At 46.9% G+C, this 23,404-nt stretch overlaps 2 protein-coding genes across 2 annotated transcripts in view; one reads left to right on the top strand and one right to left on the bottom strand.

The window, feature by feature from the left end:
- Positions 1-9,500, bottom strand: part of LOC144762967 (uncharacterized) — a 136,747-nt gene extending 127,247 nt beyond the window's left edge. Inside the window, exon 1 of the mRNA XM_078648280.1 lies at positions 9,203-9,500. Within this exon, the coding sequence (XP_078504406.1) occupies positions 9,203-9,399 (197 nt within the window). The 5' untranslated portion in view covers positions 9,400-9,500. The remainder of the gene's footprint in view (positions 1-9,202) is intronic.
- Positions 1,356-23,404, top strand: part of LOC144762966 (gamma-aminobutyric acid receptor subunit rho-1) — a 317,065-nt gene continuing 295,016 nt past the window's right edge. The window contains exon 1 of the mRNA XM_078648279.1: positions 1,356-1,458. Within this exon, the coding sequence (XP_078504405.1) occupies positions 1,356-1,458 (103 nt within the window). The remainder of the gene's footprint in view (positions 1,459-23,404) is intronic.

The raw sequence follows: 23,404 nt of genomic DNA on the forward strand, positions 1-23,404 counted from the left end.
GCAGGCCAGGAATAAACAAAGAAGTAGATAGCTCTTATGTGGTGCAGAGAAGCCTTTTAAATTGAATACTATTTTCATCCATTTTGCCCTTTTATTGGCAGTGATGGTTGGAAAATCTCTGCTTTACACCACTAGAATCTAAGTGATCAAGCTTCGTCAATGTCCATGGTGCTCATCCTGACAATTGGCCTTCTAAAGTACTAAAATAGTCAGGTGAAACTCAGGGAGGGAGGATGACAAATTATCAGGGAAATCAGGTGTCTTATTCCCGATTTCAGGTATTTCCTCATTTCTCAGAGACCCTCGGGGATCAGCTTCCTCTTCTGTGTTACCAATACCCCAAGTATCTGTAACTCCAGGAAGGGGAATAACAGGCCTATTTATGGCCATCTTGTACTGATCCATGTGTCTTTACTGCATGCTATTATTTGGCACCAGATCACTTAGTGAAATGTTATATAAGTATGTCACATTGTCATACTAAGATAAAAGTACTGAACACAGGTTCACAGCACCTAAAAATGAAAAGGCAGACAGCTTACCTATAGGTCTAAGTCAAGAGGAAACCCATATTGTTAAACCAATAATATCAGTACTAATATCACAAAAAAGTGGACTTTACATTTTAAAATGTACCTGGACCTCTTTGCACGTCTTCTGAAAGGCAACATTGTTAGCCACACATCACATCCTCTGTTTTCTAGCAACACATTGCCAGGAGGGTTTCTTCAGAAACCTGGGCCCAGATTATCAAACAATTTGTGCTGGGTTTGCATTACTTTTCTAACACAAACCCATGTAAAGTGTTCAAGTGGGATTTACTAATTTACAAATTGTGATTTGCACTGGATAGTACCCCAAACTAACGCAAAGTTGCACAATGGACTGCTTTTCGTTACTTTGCGTCAAGGGGGAGCTCCATGGGTGGTGAATGGGCGTTCTCATGCAACCACCCATGAATTTTGATATAAATAGCACACATACAAAGTGGGTAAAGCCCTAAAGCATAGGTGCTGTACTGGAATGGAGCCGTTCCAGTACGAAACCTAGGTTTCGACAACACTGACATCCAGGCGCTAGGACACAGCTTTACTAACTACCCTGCGTTGAGTGACTGATTGAAAAATCTGGGCCCTTATTTCCAGTATACAATGCTGGTATGAGAAAGTTCAGCTGTGTATCGCTTTACTCTGTGTAATATGTGTGCAATGGGAATAAAATCTCATGCTGGAGGTTTCGACAAGTTTGATTGTGTGGTTATATTTGCTTCCATACTGTGATCTGCAACTTTATTATTAGTGGCACTTTCCTGGGGTACAATAATTGCCACTGTTTCTTTTTTCCTATGCAGCCCAATGCTCAAGCGAAGTCCAGATATCACAAAATCCCCACTAACAAAATCTGAACAGCTCCTGCGAATAGATGACCACGATTTTACCATGAGACCAGGATTTGGAGGTAGGTGAAGGCAATGATGTCCATGAGTCCAAGTCATGTCTGATACAAAGGGTGCTATAACACTGATTATTAATAGGCACCCTTGTAGATGTAAATGGACCATGGAATGACATTAAGTAGCTATCTTCAAAATATTCTATAAAGAGAAAACGTTGCAGTATTCTGTGGTTATGTTACTAAAAAAACAGGCAAAGTATAGACTAGTCATTACCAGATGTCCCCACTGACATTCATATGTAATGAAACGCCATTACATGATATAAACGAAGCTGTGTTATTCTTAAAAAATGCATAAATTATGCTCATGGGGTTGTTATATGCCATAGATATACTATCATATTATTTAAAGCATGCACAATATTTTACAACACTGCAAACCTATTCCCAAATCGCTAATACGTAAATGGCATGTGGCATTCTATTTTAACTAATGTAATCTTATGAAAAAGCAGCTATATCATTACTAATGACTATAAGTGTATGGATAGTGATATCACAATAGAGCCTTCTCTGAGTTATAATGATTGTGATGACGTATTAACCTTCACATCAATGATGTAATAGTCTTTGGTCTCCCTATTGTATTGTAGCTAAGACACTTAAGGGGTTGTTTAGAATTTGGCGAATGTGGCACATCTGCCAAACATTGGGGATGTCCTGTTCGCCCAACTTAGCGTGTATAACCTGATATACTCTCTAAATAGGCAGGGGCGTAGCTAGAGCTTGTGGCGCCCGGGGCTATCCTTCGGATTGCCGCCCCCCCCCTGGGGGGTGCTGGGGAAAAAGGACGTCGAGCACCTGAAAGAGATCCGAGAGACACGCAGTATCGCCGCTAATAGTTACCTTGATCATGCAAGTTACATGCACATACATGACACGGTCCAGGGCTAGACAGCCCCCGTCCCCAAAATAGTGCCACCTGGGGCGGACCGCCCTCACCTAGCTACACCGCTGAAGGAAAAGCAGAAGGAAACCCAAAACTTACATCAATTCTATCTACCCTGTTTGTGACATCTCACTCGTAACAACACAGCTTGTGCAGGGCCCTTGTCCCCTGTCCCCTATCTGCCCCGTCCATGACCTCAGTAATGTCTGCAGACCGGTCCACCACACTCGGTTTGACCACGATTCCCCTGGCAGCACCTTCAGGATACTACAGGTGTGTCCAATGCACCGGATCACTAGACTAACTTGAGTAATGCAGTTGGGGCAGTAGCAGCCCTGCAGTGGAAGCCTTTTCGCTCCACCCACGCCCCCCATGAGAGCTCAGTAGAAGCCATCCCACATGCCCCTCCCACTACCAACCACCCCACCTGCGGCACAGTAGGACACTTCAAGGAAACGGGTCCTATCCGGGGAGTGTCAGGCACCATAGCTGATTCACCCACCATCATCGGGGAGTGGTGGTAGGGGTGCCAACAATCCATGCATTTTCATCACATTCTGCAGCATGCCAGCCAAGTACGTGCAGAGACAGACACATAACTACATACCTTACAACTGGCTATCACATCACGTCATACTTGTCAACAAAAGACAACACATAAAGTACATTAAAGAGAGCATCCCTCATAAAGATACGCTGTGTAGTTGGCTATGAGGGGTGACTAAACCAGTATGAACCAAAGCAGGTTACATAAAACATCCCAAATCCTACATTAGAGCTGCTGGCATGCATCCAAGAGAACTGAAATGTGCCATAAACTATCACTACTGACAGTGCCATCATGCCATCTAGATAATTTTACCATGCTCAGTCCACTGTGAAATTTAGGGTCTTCAACCACATTTTCACCAGCATACTAACACCCAGAGTTCAATTCATTCAAATCCGCACCACATTGTCCAGCTGGCCCACTCACGATCCTTTACATATCGATCCAATGGTCAACCTTACATCAAGCAAGTCACACCATGCAGACGTCAACATCAACAGTTTAAAACATTTGAACAAGCTGAAGTAAAATGTGTGGCTGGTAGAGTATCCCTTAAATCTTTCATTTATTCCTTGTCCGATTTGCCTCCGCACTCCTTTAATTATCCATTCTATTACCACTTTTTATTCGAACCATCTCCTACCCGAGTTGTTTTCCCTCGACTTTGTAGGTCTCTTGTTTTTTCAATTGAATACCCCTTTAAGAGTTTTCCAATAATTTTTATTAAAGCTTTTCAACATTTACTTTATCAACACAATAAGTAAACGGAGAGAGTGTGAACATTCAGCAAGAATCGAATCATAATCAGTAAGTAATCAATTATCAAACAGCACACAAAAGACTCACTAAGCAAAAATAGAACTACAAAAAGCATCTGAGCAAAATTAATACCGTATTAAAAAACTGTAGGGGACATTAGAACTCATTTATCAAACCATGGACTTTTGAAACTACATACATGAATAAAATATGCAAAGAAAGACATCATTCAGTACAATCCCCATTAGAGTCTAATATATACCTCTGCAAAGGATTCAAGCAACCTGCCCGTATAATATAACCAATATCAAAACTAATCTGATCATAAAGTGCTGTACTCGTACATGTGTAAGCAGAAAAATCCATACAGTGCAAAAACCATGCCTGCATTTAGGCTCAAAAGCAGGTCATTCTACCCAAGGATCCGGGGCCAGCCAGAGAGCATAAACCCAATCCGACAGAGGCCCCCATATTCTTTTTCCCTTCTGCCTGGACCTTCTTCCTTTGTGCTCATACAATGGGATTTCTAAATTCAGGATAGACAATACCAGCCCCCTGCCATTGCTGAAACGTGTGAGGCTGTGGATCGCTGATGTGATGCACATACGAAAACAGCCATGGCCACATATATTAAGGAATCACCCCCTCTAGCCATTCCTGCCTCCTGTATCCCGAGGAGCATAGTTTGAGAGGTTAGAACAATATTGGTGTTGCATAGCTGCCTAGGTTTTAGAATGCCCTGTGTGACATTTTCATAATTTAAGTGTAATTATGAGTGACATTTCAATGACTATGAGTGACACTTTCTTGTGATCAAATTTTAGCACTGAATACAAGGGAAACATACAAATATCAGAAATGACACCCATATGAGCAATGAAAAACTCTAAGGAGATCTTGAATATTGCTTCAAAGCACCAGAAATGGAAGGGCACTAACTGGAGACGACTCCTTGCAATCCAGCTGCACAGGCTATCGACACCACTACATTTACTAATCTGAATGCAATCTAAACTTTATGGGCAAAACAATATTTCATAAAGTAAACAAATTCAGTTATGGTTCACAGCAGAACTCATTCCAAGAACTTTATTAACGTTTCTTCCACAATCATATTTTGTTAGTACTTACTCCGCAGTCTTACAGCGGACCAACTCATCATGGCCGGTCTTTAGCCTCTCACCGCGCTCACTTGACTGACTGCATGTTGCCTTGAGGTAGCCCTCCCGGGCTCCCGGAAATAATTTGCTGGCGGGCGGCGTCATGACTATTTAGTGCAGGGCCTGGTCCCACAGCGCGATATAGGCCCAGCTGGGCAGGTCTTACTGGGGTGCAAATAGCAGTGTGCTGCGGGGCGAGCACCATGATTTTCCGCCCGCCTGCAAACCAGTGGGCAGCTCCATAGCTGCCAAGGTTTCAGATTGCTTAGGTGTGACATTTTTATAATGTAAGTGCAATTATGAGTGACATTCAACGACTATGAGTGACACTTTCTCGCGAGCAAAATCAAGCAGAGGAAAACATAGAAATCAAAAATTACTCCCAACAAAGCAACCAAAAACTCTAAGATCTTAAACCTGCTGCAAACAACCAAGATTGGAAGGGTACGGTGTGACCAGAGTGTACCAAACAGGGTGTGGGAGGCCATACTGCCTGCAAATGAGCCTCATGTTCCTGTCTCCCTCTGTGTCCACTGAAATGTTGCTACTCAATTAAGCCGGAGTGGGCAGTGCGTCTCTTTCACTACGACCTTTGCAGGTGACACACACACACTAGTCGTGGAGCAAGATTGCATGTAAACCACAGCTGGCACTTCATGCGCAAAACTCCCTTTAGCAGGTTGGCCTCCTGAACGGGCGAAGCATATGAATACAGCCATCACACTATCACACTCAAGCTCATTACTGACAGCTTATGAGGCACATAGGCGTATACCCCCACATTCAGTCATGAAAATCACGATTAGTCCTAACTGTTGACAATTAGAACATCAAAGACTAATGAATCTCAGTGATTGCATGTCATTTGTGCGGAACACCAAAAACATGTACTGCAAGGATTGGCCACTTGCCCCCCAAGTCCAGAGATCTAGCTTGGAAACCCCACAGTCTTCATGTTCTACTCTGCCAATCGCAATGTTCCTTTCAGTTTTATACGGGGATAAGTCTGCACTACATCTTTATTTTGGAACAGCCCTGTGCCCGCTGGGAAGAGTTTGATCTTAGGGATTAATCATTATGCACTGTATATCCATGTCCCTGGAAGGCATTTTAAGAATTATTTTAGAAGGACGAAAAAGCGACATCTTTTTCAAGAAATTGTAATAACCATTTCTTCTGAATGGTCCAGGTCAACACAAAAATTATGTTAATGATGTTATGGTTTGTCAGTGTTATATGGTGTGAGCGATGGTTTAATTCTTTTGGCGTTTTTATGGACAAAGATTGATCGTTTAGTAATTGTTTGTGTTTTCCATGTTTTTGTATTAACATTTTGTGTATTCACTACACTAATATTGCATACTTTGGTTATCTCGAATATTTTTGTGCCATAAAATGTTTTCTTCCAGATGACTTAAGCCTAAGAGGTTAATTATACCACTGGCATCTAGGGTGACCAACCGTCCGTAAATTTCACGGACAGTCCGTAATTTTGGCCGTCTGTCCGTTGTCCGTGAAGGATTCTTTAACGGACGCCATTTGTCCGTAATTTTAACCGGGCACACAGCTGGCCCACACCTCCCTTCTTGCCCCCACCTCCCTTCTTCACTTTAATGCTGTTGAGGTCGGGTGTAAGACTCCGATGCTGTGTGAAAGCTCAGACACCCATCAGCACTGGAGAGGCACAGCGGGATGGCAACCCTCACACCTTCAGCCCTTGATGAGCTGTTAAGAGGTGCTTGAAGGTGACTGAGGGCGGGAGGGGGAGGAGGGAGGGGCTTCAGGAGCAGGGGCATCTATTCAGATGCAAACAGCCCTGAGTGCGTCATGTCTCTGCAATTTGTGGGAGACATTCTCTTTCTGCCCAGGGCCCCAAACATCCTACAACCGGCCCTAGGTAGCACATGGTTCTCTTCACAGAGCTTAATTAGTCACTACATTGTAAACAAACCTCGATTCTTCAAACATGCAGTCTATAATGTAATAAAAGAGAGAAATGGCACAATCACACCCACACTGATTAAGAAAGTATGGAGGACAATCAGTTAAATCAGTTCTCTTGGAGTATCTCTTTTCAGTTCTGTACATCAGCGTGGTGGGGTGAGGGGGGCAAAATTAACATTTTGGAAAGAGAGCCTGTCTTCGCGTTGTCTTGTCCAGGAGGGGGTGAGGAGCCCTAACCCACCCTGGAAGAGACCAGGATGATACATGCCCGTCCCTGTGCCCACCCTGGTGGAGGCTGTCCCCGCCCCCCCCCCCCCCCACTTGTGGTGGCTCCTGCAAACGCCGGTGATGGCTCCCGTCCCCCCATGTGATGGATCCTGTCTCTGCCCTGGGTGGCTTCTGTCCGAGTCCTGGGATGGCTCCTGCAGCGAGGGTGAAGTTCTTGATGGGTCGGCGAGTGAGTAAGTGAAGGGATGGCTGGATGAATTAGTGAAAGGTTGAATGGATGAATGAAAGATTGAATAGATGGATAATGGGAGAGGCTGGATGGATGGATTGATGAGTGAGTGGAAGGATGGAAGAGAGAAAAGGTAAATAGCTGGATGTATGGGTGGAAGGGCAGCTGGATGGGTAAAAGGGTGCATGGATGAGTGAAAGGATGAATGAGTGAAAAGGTGGATGAGTGAGTGGGTGGGTGGATGGATGGTAGAATAAAATGATGGATCCATTGATGAATTGATAAGTTCAAGGGTCGATAGATAGACGCATGAGTGAAAGGGTGGATGTAAGGATGGATGAGTGAGTGAAAGGGAAGTTAGATGGACAACATGATGAAAAGATGAGTGAAGGAGTGAAAGGATAAATGGATGAGAGAAAGGATGGATGAGTGATAGGGTCAATGGATGGATTCATGAGCGGATGAGTAGGTGGGTGGGTGGATGGATGGAAGGAAGGATGGCTAAGTGAAAGAGTCGATGGAGAGAGAAAGAGAGGATGGATGTATGGATGACTGAAAGGGTGGATGGGTGGAAGAATGAGTGATTGGGTGGATGGATGAGTAAGGGGAAGGATGGCTGGATGGGTGAAAGGGTAAATGGCTGGATAGATGAGTGAATGGATGGATGGGTAGAAGAGTGGATGGATGAGGGCACAGATGGATAGGGTGAAAGGGTGGATGGATAATGGTTGGATGAGTGAAAGGATGGATGAAGGTATGGATGAGTGAAATGATAGATGGAAGGATACATGATGGATAGGTTTGCAAATGGTTGAATATGTTTGGATATGGCTGGGCTTACTTATATACTATTGCACGACCTCTGATGTGTCTGTAAAACGTATCCAATTGTCCTGAAGTTTTGTCCTGAATTTTGACCTCCTGTCCTGAATTTGTGTCCTGAATTTTGACCCTTTGTCCTGAATTTTTACACTCACCGTCCTGAATTTGAACAAATGCCAGTTGGTCACCCTACTGGCATCCTACACAAAAAGGATAGATGGGTGAAGTAATTGAAAATTATATTGGAATAATATTCATGTGTAAAGGTCATTCCAGTTTCCTTATTCTTGTCTCGCCTTTCTTTTTTCAATGAGTCACAATTTTAAAAATCGGCGGGGCTTTACTGTAGCAGCCTTTCATTGTGTTCCTGGCGAGTGAAACTGCACACATGCTCCACACCTTCACAGAACACTTAACAGATTTTCAACGCCTACTAATAAGAATCCAGGAGGCACTCTCACCCTAAAAGGGAAAAGTTGCCGTGGCCTCTCACCCGCACGCCTGCTGGAAACGATGTCCAGCTCATTAAATGTACCGTGCCTTGAGCACTATTCGCCGATCATGATCACAAGGCGCCTAGAAGCGGGATGTATTCACATGACCGTCTGAAGTCTCCCAGGATATTTGAGGTAGTTGGAAGGGCACCATCATGCTGTCAAAGCATCCGTCCAATCTACAGTGCAAAGGCAGGCCAGCTTGCACGAGGCATGTTCGAGGGAATAGGTGTCACTCAGAGAAAAGGTAATGCAGGAGACAGAGCTGTACTAAGTCAGCCTCGGTGCATACTTCCTTCCCGCCATTTGTAAGCAGTGTGTACGCACACAGCAGCTATTATTTACAATTCCCTGATTTAGGGTGCCTAAATTATCGATCGAATTTGTAAGGATGAGTCAGTCGGTGTTGGCGATTCAATCTCGGCACCCTTAGATCACCGCATATGTCAGCGAAGAGCGGTGAACTAATTGCATAACTGGTAACACAGGGGCACCAGACACTGAGGCAGGGTCTAGTCACGTCACGTGCATCCAAAAAAGAGAAAAATAAGCAGTGAGCAGAGCTCCCAGCAGTGATAATCCTGACGCTGTAAAATTAAATGTAACGTTTACATTAATAAAGACTATATACTAAGGCTAAATATGCACGCATTTGCACACCCCGTGACACACCTGCAAAACTTCCACTGTATGAGCCGGTTCGGTCCAGCGTCGGTCCCGGCAGTGAGCCACATCGTCACACTCTGCAGCAGAGGCCTCTCAGGCACCATGCTGATTCTGCTGACAGTTTTGCGCGCAGTGCACTGTGTGTCCAGATACCGGGACACGATGATCCCGGCCAGTCCGCACCAGAGTAGGTCCTCCGACATCGCAACATTTAATTCGCGCTCTCTTGAAGCAGGATGTGACGTCAGGCGTCCTCTTGCAGCGCTACGGCCGGGCCAATCTGAAACTACATCAACAACTGCACCTGGGCCAGCCTGATTGACACGGCCGCCCTCAAAATAGTGCCGCCTGGGGCGGTCCGCCCCCCTCGCCCCCCCTAGCTACGCGGCTGAAATAGGTCAGATGGGATGTCCGCCAACTTTTAGATGATGTTCCATATCCACTAAACTCTGATTAACACCCTTAGAATTGATCAGTGGTGGTGTTGTCATATCTTTAAGTCATGTCACATATAATTGGACATAAGAGATGTAGGTGATGTAACCAGGGATGTAATTTGTCATCTCATGAATGAGGTCATGAGTATTGTATTGTGGAAGAGCACGGTTCATATCGGAGAAATGTAATTGATTCTTATGTGTCATAATAACCACACACTCTCCATCAAATGAAGTATTTTAATGCAGTATTTATATTTTCATGATCTTGATTAGGTACTGGTCCTAGTTGACAGCCATAATGCCCATTAATGGAACTTCCTTTAGTGTTTTGTTTGTGTTTAGGGGTGGGAGTAGGTTGTGCATAGGACCTGTCACCCAAGCCCGGCCAACGGTCCATAGGTGCCCACAGGTGACTAAACTATTTCACAATATAAAGGGAGTTGTTTTAAGTAAGGCAGTCCTACTGACTTTATCAATGGATAAGAACAACAAAATATAAAAAGTGGGCCTACTGGCTTTATGAAGTGGTGAGCGTATCAACATATATAAAGCACACCAATAGCCAATATTATTTATATATATATATATATATATTTATATATACATTCACTTAAAAAAGGTTAAAGGGATGTTCTAGTAACGTGAAAATGTCAGTTGAAACATATTGCATTAAATTAACAAAATCACTGAAATTTGCCAGTTAGAGTTGTCTCAAGAAACTATAACTCAAGCTCTAAGGTAAATATAACTCGGGTCCCCGACGTGCACGGTTTTGTCATAAATTAGGTCATTTCAAGTGTTGCAGTGATGTTATCAGTGATGTCATAGATGATGTAAAGAGTGAAGTAATATGTGGGGTAATTAGCAGTGGATAGCAATGGCACAAGTTATACTTATTCCAACAATAAAGGGCCCGCCTGGATGGCACCTCTCTTGACTTACGCAAAGGACTTAACAAAAAATTAATTAACTCCTTGTCCTTCTAGTGTGTTAATTTACACTACTGTATTTAGTCATGGTGCACTTTCAATACTTAAAAACCATCATCACAGGTCTATACTAATTCGTGAAGAAAATGAAGTGTGTTAAGAGAGAGTACCTCACGGTTGCAACACCCGTGGGGGCTACTGACTAATAATCGCCAGTCTACCCACTTCTCATCATTGGCCTCTCTCTCTTTTTTTGAGTGTGAAAAATATACCAAAAGTTATATGCTCCCTTTACATCAAAACCTCATATAGTGAAGAACTAGTAGGCGCAGTTAAATGGGCCCACTCCACAGACCACATAAGTTATATGCTGTGAGTGGCTGCATGGTGAGACAGTGAGTGAGCGCATTGAGACAGTGATTGCTAAAACTTCGACAGAGGACGTAGATCTGTTGAAAGTTCTGGCTGTCTCGGACTCTCTGGGGTCACTGACTACGTGTTACCTCAACAGAAAACTTGAAGGGAAAATGTAGACGCGAAAGAGAAGACACTGGAGTGCTTGCTGTTGCATATCAGAATCAGCAGAACCCAGGGCAGAGTAGTCTATGCTTTTGGAGTTTCCAATGCACTGTCTTTCAGATGAAATGTGGAAGAAAGGCTAAATGAGTACAACAAGAGGTAGAGGTTAGCAGGCAGTTAGTATTCATACATAATAAATATCCAGAGTCCTGAAACCCAAAGGTAACCAAACTATTACCCGAATACTGAATGAACAATGCAAACGTCGACCATGAATGTGGCCTTGCCCCCCATAATTCCCATGCACTGGAGACCAAGGATCATCAGTGAATGGACGTTCTCCAAAATACAAACAGACAAACTAATAGAAACAACACAAATAAAGGAGTCTAGGTAGGGCCTAAATGAGGGAACAAGCAAAGGGGGAAAATAGCAACGGTGTAAAGGGCACAGATCAGGATGCTTGAGCTGAACAGACCAGAGAGCCAATACAAGTGTGAATCATTGACAGGCAAGGAGCACTGCGTGTAGAGAAAATATATATTTTCTCTGCCTCTAGTGTGCCAGATGGGTACTGAACTGGAAGCTCCCATACAGTGGTGGTTAGCAATATAGCTTTTTGATCCTTCATTGCCAGGCCTCCAAAGCTTTCATTTTTCTCCTCTGCTGTGCATTTCTGTGCCCTGCAGAGAAATCAATTATTGGCTCCCACATGCAGGAAGATACATTCATTAGTGTCAGGACTGTTGGTAGTTTGTTTGTTTAATGCTAGCAAACTCCAACTTTGTCTTCCACAGACCGAAATCTTGAGCGATATCAACAGAACATGGTAACTGCTTGGCATATCATTAAGTCTTCAGTGAAGTCAGTGGATTTACAATGATTATTTTGTTCAGAAATTAAAGGCATGCTTTCACATAAGCTTCCTTAGAGATGTATTGAAAATAGGAGCCATAGGTCAACGCATCTACTAAGAAATATTTTGTTCCTGTTTAAGTTCTCCTATAAAGCCAGCTTCATCTTTTTTTTCAGTTTCATAACACTCTTCTTTGAAGGTATAGCTTTATGGTTTGGCAGACAGAGTACAGTCTTTCAGGGGGGTGTAGGACATTACTACCTCCACCCTGATGGACTACTGTCCACTAGATTTACATATGGCTGCCTGCCTATCTTTGTACCTTGAAACAAAGGTCTCAGAATCCTTTTCAGAGGGTCAAAGGGCAAGCAGGAGTCACTGGGCCCAACCTTGGTGGTTTAGTCCTGTTACTTCTTAGGTCCCAGGCCCTGACTTATTATGATCACTGATCAGCTGGGTCAAGTACTTCTTTATCATGGTTCGAGCAGTCCAAGGCTTCTCAGGAAGGAGGTAGTTGTAGGGTGAACACAGCCTTAAAATTGGAAATACATGCAGCAATCCTCAATAAATGATTGTCTAGTCAGATACTTGCTTTTATATGCACTATGTATAATAAAGCACACCATATATATTACACACAGACTTCTCATGTCCCAAAATTGAGCGCAGATGCCCGTGGACAGCACCATTAAATATTAGTGTGTTGAATACTATTGCTACATAGCCTTGATTCCACCTCATACTTCTTTAATCCACCAGCAGACACTTCCTGACCCTTTGTCCGTTTATTAAAGTTTTTCAGTTTTTCTTTTCCACCTTCTTTCCCCTTATGTGATTTTTATGCTCTCGCCCTTGGTCAATGTCTGATGAGAAAAAATAAGTGCCTATCCCTAAAAATGAGTTCAAGGTGGGTCTCACCTGCAATCAGTGGCTCAACATAAGACTGATTTGCATATGGCTGGGTCCAAACTGGGGTGGTGTGGTGAACAACAGAACGATGGATTGAACCCAGATCCTTGTGACTGGGGGTGAATGAATGCATTGTTTAGCATTCCATCCATCATTTGTTCCTTTTGCTTCTTTTGCCCTAAGTGAGAAGGGTATGCCCAGATGTGGGCCCCGTGCTCACTGCGCCACTGGATTCAAGCTAGCCTGGCTGATGAGGGGTGATGCCTAAAACAGGTTTCAGGATGCTTGTTTCTGATTCAGGGAGGACCAGGCTTGGCAGTTTGGGCTGGACTATTCCCATGAGGGGCAGGGTCAGGACTGATTTTCATATGGTTGGGTCCAAACTGGGGTGGCGTGGTGAGTGTTAGATTTGGGGGTCTCTAGTTGGCACAGGTAGGTACTTGTGACAAATGGTGAGCCTCTCCTCTAGTCAGGACAAAGGGACTACACTCCTAAAATAACCCCTGCTCACCCTCCAGGTTGCGTGACGCTAGCAGTCAAGGCTTATTTCAGAGGCGTTGTAAGTTAAGCAGTTGTGACCACATACAGTAACCCAGTGACAACACTACAAATGGACACCACACAGGTTTTATATAAAAAATAAGTAGGCTTTATATAGAGTTACCACAAGACCATAAACGACAAAATTACACACCATGCTTACTTTAAGATGGTAGATTTACGCTTAGTTCAGTTGAGTTCTTAGATGCAACACTCTGCATCAATGTACCTTAAGTTGCGTTGCGCTTCCACGACAAGCAATATCGCAGTGATGGGAAATGCAGCAAACTTCAGATACAAAGAAATAAAGACGTCAAGATCTTCCAGATGCGGCACGCTTCTCGGGGATGCGAGAAGCTCTCGGTTCGATGCGTGGACTGCAGCGGCGACACCCTCACAATGCGACGACAACAGCTCCAGTGGCGAAGCTCTTCTCCCACGATGCGTGAAGCTTCCGCTCGATGCGACGACTACAGCGGTGACATCCAAGATGCGACGGCAGCAGCTCCGACGGCGGCGCTCTTCTCGGGGATGCGAGGTGCTCTTGGTCGATGCGGTGCAATGCAACAGTTCCAGCGGCGACACCCTCCTTCGGAGTTGTGATGGCAGGCACAGCGACGGCGTCACGCTCTGACCTCGTTGCGAGACTCTTATCCTGATGCGGTGCAGTGCAACAACTACAGCGGCGACACCCTCCTTCGGAGTTGCGATGGCTGCAGCAGCAATGGCGACACGCTTCCTCTTCGTTGCGGAACGCTTCTCTCCGATGTGGTACAGTGCGACAGTTCCAGTGGCGACAACATCCTTCGGAGTTGCAACGGCAGGCCCAGCGACGGCGACACGCTTCTTCTCGTTGAGTCGCGCTTCCAGCTCCTTGCGACACGCAGTTCCTCAGAAGGCCCAAAACAGCAGCAGGCACTTCCAAAAGAACTCTGGGGAGCTGGGAGGTAAAATCTGTTGTCCCTGAGATTTCAGCAGGAGGCAAGCTCTTTTCCAAGCCCATGGAGATCCTTCACAAGTTGAAAGCAAAGTACCCAAAGTTCCTTTCTCCTTCCTTTGGCAGTAAGGCAACCACTGCAGGCCAATCCCCCAAACAGCACTTCAGCTTGGGAACAGTCTCTCCTCAGTTTCTTCAGGTTCCTCTCCTCAGTAAAGGTTTCTTCTTGTAGTCCAAAGTGATCTAATTTCACGGGATCAGGGTCCCAATATTTATACCCCCAAATCATTTGTTCTCTGAGGGGAGAGGGGCCTTTGCCTAGTCCAAACCAGTTCTGAAGCACTCTGTTTACCAGACTTCTCCTTTCCTTTCACAGTGCAGGGCAGGCACATCAGACGCCCCACAGGAGGTGGAGCCAGCATTGTGGAAGGCGAGTACAGTCCTGGAGCACTTTGTTTACAGGACTCCTTCTCTTCTTTCAGTGTGCAGGGCAGAGACATCAGCTGCTCCCCAGGGGGTGGAGCCAGCATTGAGGAAGGCAGGCACATCCCTATTCAAGGTTCAGGTGCAACTCCTCCCTCCCATCTAGATGCAGATCTCTCTACTCACCACCGGGTGACTCAGCCTGTCTCCTGGGATTCACCAGCCCTGTCACTCACAAAACCAGACATAGGAATACACAACCTAGCAGAGGCAAGTTTGAATGGTTAGACAAGCAAATACCTACTTTCTAAAAGTGGTATTTGCAACACAGAATATTAAAACCAACTTCACTAAAAGATGTATTTTATTATTCTGAGTCCAGGCATACTAAACTCGAATTTCTACCATGTTCTCTGAGACAGTTAGGATTATAACATGTAATAACTCTAACAGCCCATTCTGGCCTATGGAGAACAGGTAGCCTTGCAATAGTGAAAAACGAAAATGGCTGTAATTCACTATTAGGAAATGCCACACACACCAGGGCTTGTCCTACCTTATCCTTACAATGCATCCTGCCTGTGGGCCTACCTTAGGGGTGACTGATATGAAGAAAAGGGAAGGTTTAGGGACTGGCAAGTGGGTGCACTTGCCCAGTCAGCATGATAGCACAAGACTGCACGCAGGCTCTGCAAAGGAAGACCTTAGACACATTTTACAAGGCTGCTTCTGTGGGTGGCACAACCAGTGCTGCAGGCCCACCAGCAGCATTTGGATTTACACGCCCTGGGCACACTCAGTGCACTAGACTAGGGTCTGACAAGTAAACCAAACAGCCATACATGGAACCACTGATTAATACAACAATGTACAATAGGGAGCACTTGTACTGTGGCACTGGATAGCAGTGGCACAGTTCCCAGAGCATCTAATACCAGCAAAAATACATGAGGCAACAGCAAAAATGGAAGGGAGACCCACACCAATGGTGCAGGTCTAACACGTGTCCCCTCCAGCTGAAAAGTGGGGAGAACTACCCTAACTCATGGGAGTTCTCTTCACTAAGGCAGTAAAATCTGGACAGATCATCAGCGTTGGCGTGTTCTGTACCAGGGCGGTGTTCAATCGTAAAGTCCATACCCTGTAGGGAGATGGACCACCTCAACAGCTTTGGATTCTCACCCCTCATCTGCATCAACCATCTGAGAGGCCTGTGGTCTGTCTGAACCCGGAAGTGAGTCCCAAACAGGTATGGTCTCAGCTTTTTCAGTGCCCAGACGACAGCAAATGCCTCACGCTCAATAGCACTCCACCTCCGTTCCCGTGGAAGTAACCTTCTACTGATGAAGGCTACAGGTTGATCTAGGCCCTCCTCATTCATCTGTTGCAGAACAGCCCCCACACCATGCTCTGAAGCATCTGTTTGGACGATAAACTCTCTTGAGAAGTTGGGTACCAGGAGCACGGGCGCCGTGCACATGGCAGCTTTCAGGGCCTCAAAAGCTTTCTGACAGGTGTCAGTCCAGATCACCTTCTTGGGCTGCTTCCTGGAAATCAGCTCTGTCAAGGGTGCAACAATGTTGCCTTACCCCTTGACAAACCTCCTGTAATACCCCGTGAGTCCTAAGAAGGCCCTCACCTCTGTCTGGGTTTTGGGTGGCTCTCAAGCCAGGATGGTTTCAATCTTGGGTTGTAGAGGCGCCACCTGGCCGCTCCCAACTTGGTGTCCCAAGTACACCACGGAACCCAGCCCGATCTGGCACTTACTCGCCTTGATCGTGAGGCCTGCCTTCCGCAGCGCCATCAACACTTCCCAGAGGTGGCACAGATGTTCCCCCCAACTGGCACTGAACACTGTGATGTCATCCAGGTAGGCTGCACTGAACTCATCCAGTCCAACCAACACCTGGTTGACCAATCTCTGAAAGGAGACAGGGGCATTCTTAATCCAAAAGGACATAACACGGAACTGGAAATGGCCATTTGGTGTGGAGAATGCTGACCTCTCCTTTGCCCCATCATTCAAGGCGATCTGCCAGTACTCAGACGTTAAGTCAAACGTGCTGAGGTACCGTGCAGCCCCTAGCCGATCAATGAGCTCATCTGCTCTGGGGATGGGGTGCGCGTCAGTCTTCGTGACTGAACTGAGCCCTCTGTAGTCCACACAGAACCGGAGTTCGGGTGTGGCACCCAGCGCTGCAGCCTTCGGGACCAAGACCACTGGGACTGGCCCAAGGACTGCTAGTGGACTCAATCACCCCAAGTGCAAGCATCTTTGAGACCTCCTCTTTAATGCAAGCCCTTACCCTGTCAGTTACCCTGTAAGACTTGTGCTTCACAGGTAAGCTGTCTCCTGTGTCCACATCATGGCCGAACTAATCTGTGACACTAGGAACCAGGGAGAACAGATCAGAAAACTGTCCCAGCAACTGGCGGCAGTCATTCTGTTGGTCAGGGTGGACGAGAGGTTAACACCATCCACTGACCCATCTTGCTCTGAGGCTGAAAGGAGGTCAGGAAGAGGCTCAGTCTCCTCCTCCATCCAAGCATCTGTTGCCAAGAGCATACCCACTTCAGACCTCTCTAAGTGGGGCTTAAGGCGGTTGACATGTAGGACCCTCAAGGGGTTCCTAGGAGACCGCAAGTCCACCAAGTAAGTAACTGGACTCTGGCGCTCCACAACCTCAAATGGTCCGGTCCACTGATCTTGGAGCACGCAGGGCTCCACTGGGGCCATGACCCACACCTTCTGGCCAGGTTGAAGCTCTACCAGAGTGGTATTCTGGTCATACCAGCGCTTCATCTCCTCCTGGCTGGCTTCCGGATTAGCCTCAGCGAGTTGCCTGAAACGCCTAGTCTGGTTTCTGAAGGCCAGCATGTAGCTATATACATCCTGGAGAGGTTTACTGGGAGATTGCTCCCAGCCTTCTTTAACCAAACTCAGAGGTCCTCTGACTGGGTGTCCATAGAGAAGCTCAAAGGGACTGAACCCTAGAGATTTCTGTGGCACCTCTCGGTATGCAAAGAGTAGGCACGGTAAGAGGACGTCCCATTTACATCCCATGGGTTCCTCAAGACCCATTATCATGCCCTTCAGGGTCCGGTTCAACCTTTCAACCAGCCCATTTCCCATTGGGTGGTAAGGAGTGGTGAACTTGTAGGTTACACCACACTCCTGCCACAGGGACTTCATATACTTGTAAATGAAGTTGGGGCCCCGGTCAGACACTACCTCGCGAGGGAATCCCACTCGGGAGAAAATTCCCATTAGTGCTCGTCCCACCATGGGGGCCGTCACTGTCCTCAGAGGTATGGCTTCCGGGTACCGGGTGGCATGGTCCACCAAGACCAGGATGAACCTGTTGCCCATGGCTGTCTTGGGGTCCAGTGGCCCCACAATGTCAATCCCCACCTGCTCAAAGGGTGTACTGACCACAGGGAAGGGCTGGAGAGGTGCCTTGTGTTTCCTCCCACTCTTTCCACTTGCCTGGCAAGTCTGACAAGTCCTGCTATGAGCATCAGAACTCTTGAGCATTTGGGGCCAATGAAAGTGGGTGAGAAGCCTTTCAAAGGTCTTGTCCTGCCCCAAATGTCCTGCTAACGGTACATCATGAGCCAGCCCCAGTAGGAAGGCTCTGAACTTCTGGGGTACCACCAGCACACGGGCTAACCAGGTTCAGCAACCTTAGGCTCACTATACAGGAGACCATTCTCCCAGTAAATCAAGTGTGACCCTAACTGATCACCTGCTGCCTGGCTTGCAGCCTGTTGCCGCAGGCCCACAAGAGAAGGGCACTCTCTCTGCTCCTTGCAAAATTCTTTCCTGGAGGGGCCTCCTTCTTGCTGCCAATGGGTCAGCTCAGACAGGTCCCCCAGTTCAGCTACTTGCTCCCCGGTTGGCTCCAGGGCATCTCTCTCAGGGTCTACCTCCTCCTGGGCCGTGGGAACTTCGGGGGCCTGTTTCCCGTGCCCCTCGCCACTTTTCTCTTCGGCAGGTTCCTGGCCCTCCCTCTCAGGCTCCAGGTCCTCTTGAGAACCTCTACTGGTTGACATTGACCGGGTGGTCACGCACGCCAAGTCAGGCAGTCCAACCATCTTCAAGTGAGTTGTTTTCTCCACCTTTTCCCAAGGGGAGCTCTCCAAATCATTTCCCAACAAACAGTCAACAGGCATGGCTGGCCTCACAGCTACCTGAAGAGTACCAGAGACCGCCCCCACTCCAAGGGAACCTGAGCCATTGGACAATGACTCTCTGTGTTGTCAGCGTTAACAATCCTGCAAAATGCATGAGGGACAATCTGCTCTTGAGACACCAGGTGACACCGGACAGCTGTCACACTGGCTCCTGTATCTCTAAGAGTCTCCACCTTTTGGCCATTGACGGTCACTCGCTGCCCATATTTCTTAGTATTCCTGGGCAGCTGAGCCTCTGGGACCATCTCACTGTTTCCTAATGAGACTAAGGTCATCTGTGCGGGACCCCACCCACCTTGGACTTCAATCGCCTCCTCCAAGGCTACACTAGGCATCTGCCGGGGTGGAGCACCAGTGGGTGCTTTTTTACCAAACAGGTGGCACCTGGTATCATTCGCCTTATGACCCTGGTCACCACACTTGTAACATTTCAGGGGCCCCTGGGGAACAGAACTACCTGTGAGGACCCTTGCTTTCTCTCAGGGGAGGCTGGGAACCATTCACGGGGTTCCCTTGGGGACTACTTTGGGGCCTTGCCCTTGTTCCCCCCACTCTTCTGCTGGGGACCCTGCCCACCTTTGGTTGAGTCTCCCATGTGACCCTTGTTGATCCAGGTGCTCACCCAGTGATCTGCCTCCTCAGCAAGCTTCCTAGGGTTAGTCAGCTTGCTATCTATCAGATGCTGGCGCAGCTCTGGAAAACAATTTTCAGACAAGTGCTCCCATGCAATCAAATCAAAGAGACCTTGAAAATCATTAACCTTGCTGCCCTTTACCCAACCATCCAATGCTCTGCAAAAGAAAGTGACATATTCAACCCAAGTATTGTTTTCTAACTTTTTGCATTTCCTGAACCTCTGCCTATAGAGCTCAGGTGTCAAACCATATCTAGACATCAATGCATCTTCATGTGTCTGTATTAATTGTGGACTTCAGAAGGCAAGTCTAACAATGTATCCCGCCCCTAATTAAGGAACCTTCCCCACAATCCCGCTCCCCAATCTCTCTCAGGGACCCGGTGGGAAGACATGGCTACCTCATAGGCTCTGAACCAATGACCAATATCATAATTTTTGTAAAACTCCTTCACCACATCCTTGGGAATATAAACTCTACTATCTATATGTACTGACGGTATGCTGCTTCCAGAGAGAGTAACTTCTAAACTTGTAGTTTTAAACTCCAACTCCCTCAGAACTTTTTCATCCTCAAACTGCATTTTCTTTTCCTCAAGATCTAATCTCCTATTTTCTATTTCCAGGTACCTATTCACCTTGAACTTGGTCTGTTCCATTTCATGCCTCCTTGATCTTTCTCTGTCCTCCAACTCCTCTGGAGACATTTGTTAGAAGCATTGCTGCCTGCAGGGGAAGGTGGTCTCCTTCCTCCTAAGCCTAATGGCCCTTTCTGTTGTACTTCTGTATCATCATCTTCCTCAATCATAGTAGTTTTCCTTGCCTCTACCCAGGCCTCAGCGCCTTGTAGAATTCTTCCTTCACTTTAAATCCAGAAGTGGAAACATTTAATTTCTTTAAAAAGTACTTCATCTGCTTTACTGTATAGCATTCCAGCCTCTCATCTTCCCATTCGCAATTAAGGAAGGCTACTGATTCTGCTCTCTCTACTACAACTGAATCAGGCATCTTTCAAAAATAGGCAATCAAAACAATTCCAAAGGGAATCTACCAAAAAGTATGTGTTATCGTTTTGGTCTGCACTCACTAAGTAGTGTTCACCAGTCACTGTACATGAGTCACAAATGCAAATCCAGAATCCTTTCGCTGCTCCCAATGTTAGATATGGGGCTCTCTAGTTGGCTCAGGTAGGTACTTGTGACAAATAGTGACCCTCTCCTCTAGTCAGGACAAGGGGATTACACTCCTAAAATAACCCCTGCTCACCCTCTAGGTTTCATGGCACGAGCTGTCAAGGCTTATTTCAGAGGCGTTGTAAGTTAAGCAGTTGTGACCACATACAGTAACCCAGTGACAACACTACAAATGGACACCACACAGGTTTTATATAAAAAATAAGTAGGCTTTATATAGAGTCACCACAAGACCATAAACGACATAAATATACACCATGATTCCTTTAAGATGGTAGATTTAAGCTTAGTTCAGTTCAGTTCTTAGATGTGACACTCTGCGTCATTGTACCTTAAGTTGCATTGTGTTTCCATGACAAGCAATGTCGCAGCGATGGGTAATGCGGCAAACTTCAGATGCAAAGAAATAAAGACGTGAAGATCTTCCAGATGCGGCACGCTTCTCAGGGATGCGAGAAGCTCTCGGTTCGATGCGTGGACTGCAGCGGCGACACCCTTACGATGCGACAACAACAGCTCCAGCGGCGGCGCTCTTCTCCCACAATGCGTGAAGCTTCCGCTTGATGCGACAACTACAGCGGCGACATCCAAGATGCGACAGCAGCAGCTCCGATGGCGGCACACTTCTCGGGGATGCGAGGTGCTCTTGGTCGATGCGGTGCAATGCGACAGTTCCAGCGGCGACACACTCCTTTGGAGTTGCGACGGCAGGCACAGCGACGGCGTCACGCTCCGACCTCGTTGCGAGACTCTTCTCCTGATGCGGTGCAGCGCGACAACTACGGCGGCTACACCCTCCTTCGGAGTTGCGACGGCAGCAGCAGCGACGGCAACACGCTTCCCCTTCGTTGCGGCATGCTTCTCTCCGATGCGGTGCAGTGCCACAGTTCCAGCGGCGACAACCTCTTTCGGAGTTGCAACGGCAAGCCCAGCGACGGCGTCACGCTTCTCCTCATTGAGTCGCGCTTCCAGCTCCTTGCGACAATCAGTTCCTCAGAAGGCCCAAAACAGCAGCAGGCACTTCCGAAAGAACTCTGGGGAGCTGGGGGGTGAAGTCTGACTTCAGCAGGAGGCAAGCTCTTTTCCAAGCCCTTGGAGGTGCTCTTGGTCGATGTGGTGCAGTGCAACAGTTCCAGCAGCGACACCCTCCTTCGGAGTTGTGACGGCAGGCACAGCGACGGCGTCACGCTCCGACCTCGTTGCGAGACTCTTATCCTGATGCGGTGCAGTGCGACACTACAGTGGCGACACCCTCCTTCGGAGTTGCGACGGCAGCAGCAGCAACGGCGACACGCTTCCTCTTTGTTGCGGCACGCTTCTCTCCGATGTGGTGCAGTGCGACAGTTCCAGCGGCGACACCCTCCTTCAGAGTTGCAACGGCCGGCCCAGCGACAGCGACACGCTTCTTCTCGTTGAGTCGCGCTTCCAGCTCTTTGAGACACGCAGTTCCTCAGAAGGCCCAAAACAGCAGCAGGCACTTCCAAAAGAACTATGGGGAGCTGGGAGCCTTCACAAGTTGAAAGCAAAGTACACAAAGTTCCTTTCTCCTTCCTTTGGCAGTAAGGCAACCACTGCAGGCCAATCCCTCAAGCAGCACATCAGCTTGGGAATAGTCTCTCTTCAGTTTCTTCAGGTTCCTGTCCTCAGTAAAGGTTTCTTCTTGTAGTCCAAAGTGATCTAATTTCATGTGATCAGGGTTCAAATATTTATACCCCAAAATCCTTAGTTCTCTGAGGGGAGAGGGACCGTTTCCCAGTCCAAACCAGTTCTGAAGCACTCTGTTTACCAGACTTCTCCTTTCCTTTCACAGTGCAGGGCAGGAACATCAGATGCCTCACAGGAGGTGGAGCCAACATTATGGAAGGCAAGTAAAGTCCTGGAGCACTTTGTTTACAGGACTCCTTCTTTTCTTTCAGTGTGCAGGGCAGAGATATCAGCCGCTCCCCAGAGGGTGGAGCCAGCATTGTGGAAGGCAGGCACAGCCATATTCAAGGTTCAGGTGCAACTCCTCCCTCCCATCTAGATGCAGATCTCTCTACTCACCACCGGGTGACTCGGCCTGTCTCCTGGGATTCCCTAGCCCTGTCACTCACAAAACCAAACATAGGAATACACAACCTAGCAGAGGCAGGTTTGAATGGTAGACAAGCAAATACCTACTTTCTAAAAGTGGTATTTGCAAACACAGAATATTAAAACCAACTACACTAAAAGATGGATTTTATTATTCTGAGTCCAGGCATACTAAACTCGATTTTCTACCATGTTCTCTGAGACAGTTAGGATTATAAAATGTAATACCTCTAACAGCCTATTCTGGCCTATGGAGAACAGGTAGCCTTGCAATAGTGAAAAACGAAAATGGCTGTAATTCACTATTAGGACAGGCCACACACTTCAGGACTTGTCCTACCTTATCCTTACAATGCACCCTGCCCTTGGGCCTACCATAGGGGGGACTGATATGAAGAAAAGGGAAGGTTTAGGGACTGGCAAGTGGGTGCACTTGCCCAGTCAGCATGACAGCACCAGACTGCACGCAGGCTCTGCAGTGGCAAACCTTAGACTAACCATGGGCGAATTTTGCGGATTTGCCGTCCGCAAATTCGTGTGAAATCGCAAAAAAATCTGCAA

The sequence above is a fragment of the Lissotriton helveticus genome, chromosome 6 (genome assembly GCF_964261635.1).
Source record: "Lissotriton helveticus chromosome 6, aLisHel1.1, whole genome shotgun sequence".
NCBI lineage: Eukaryota > Metazoa > Chordata > Amphibia > Caudata > Salamandridae > Lissotriton > Lissotriton helveticus.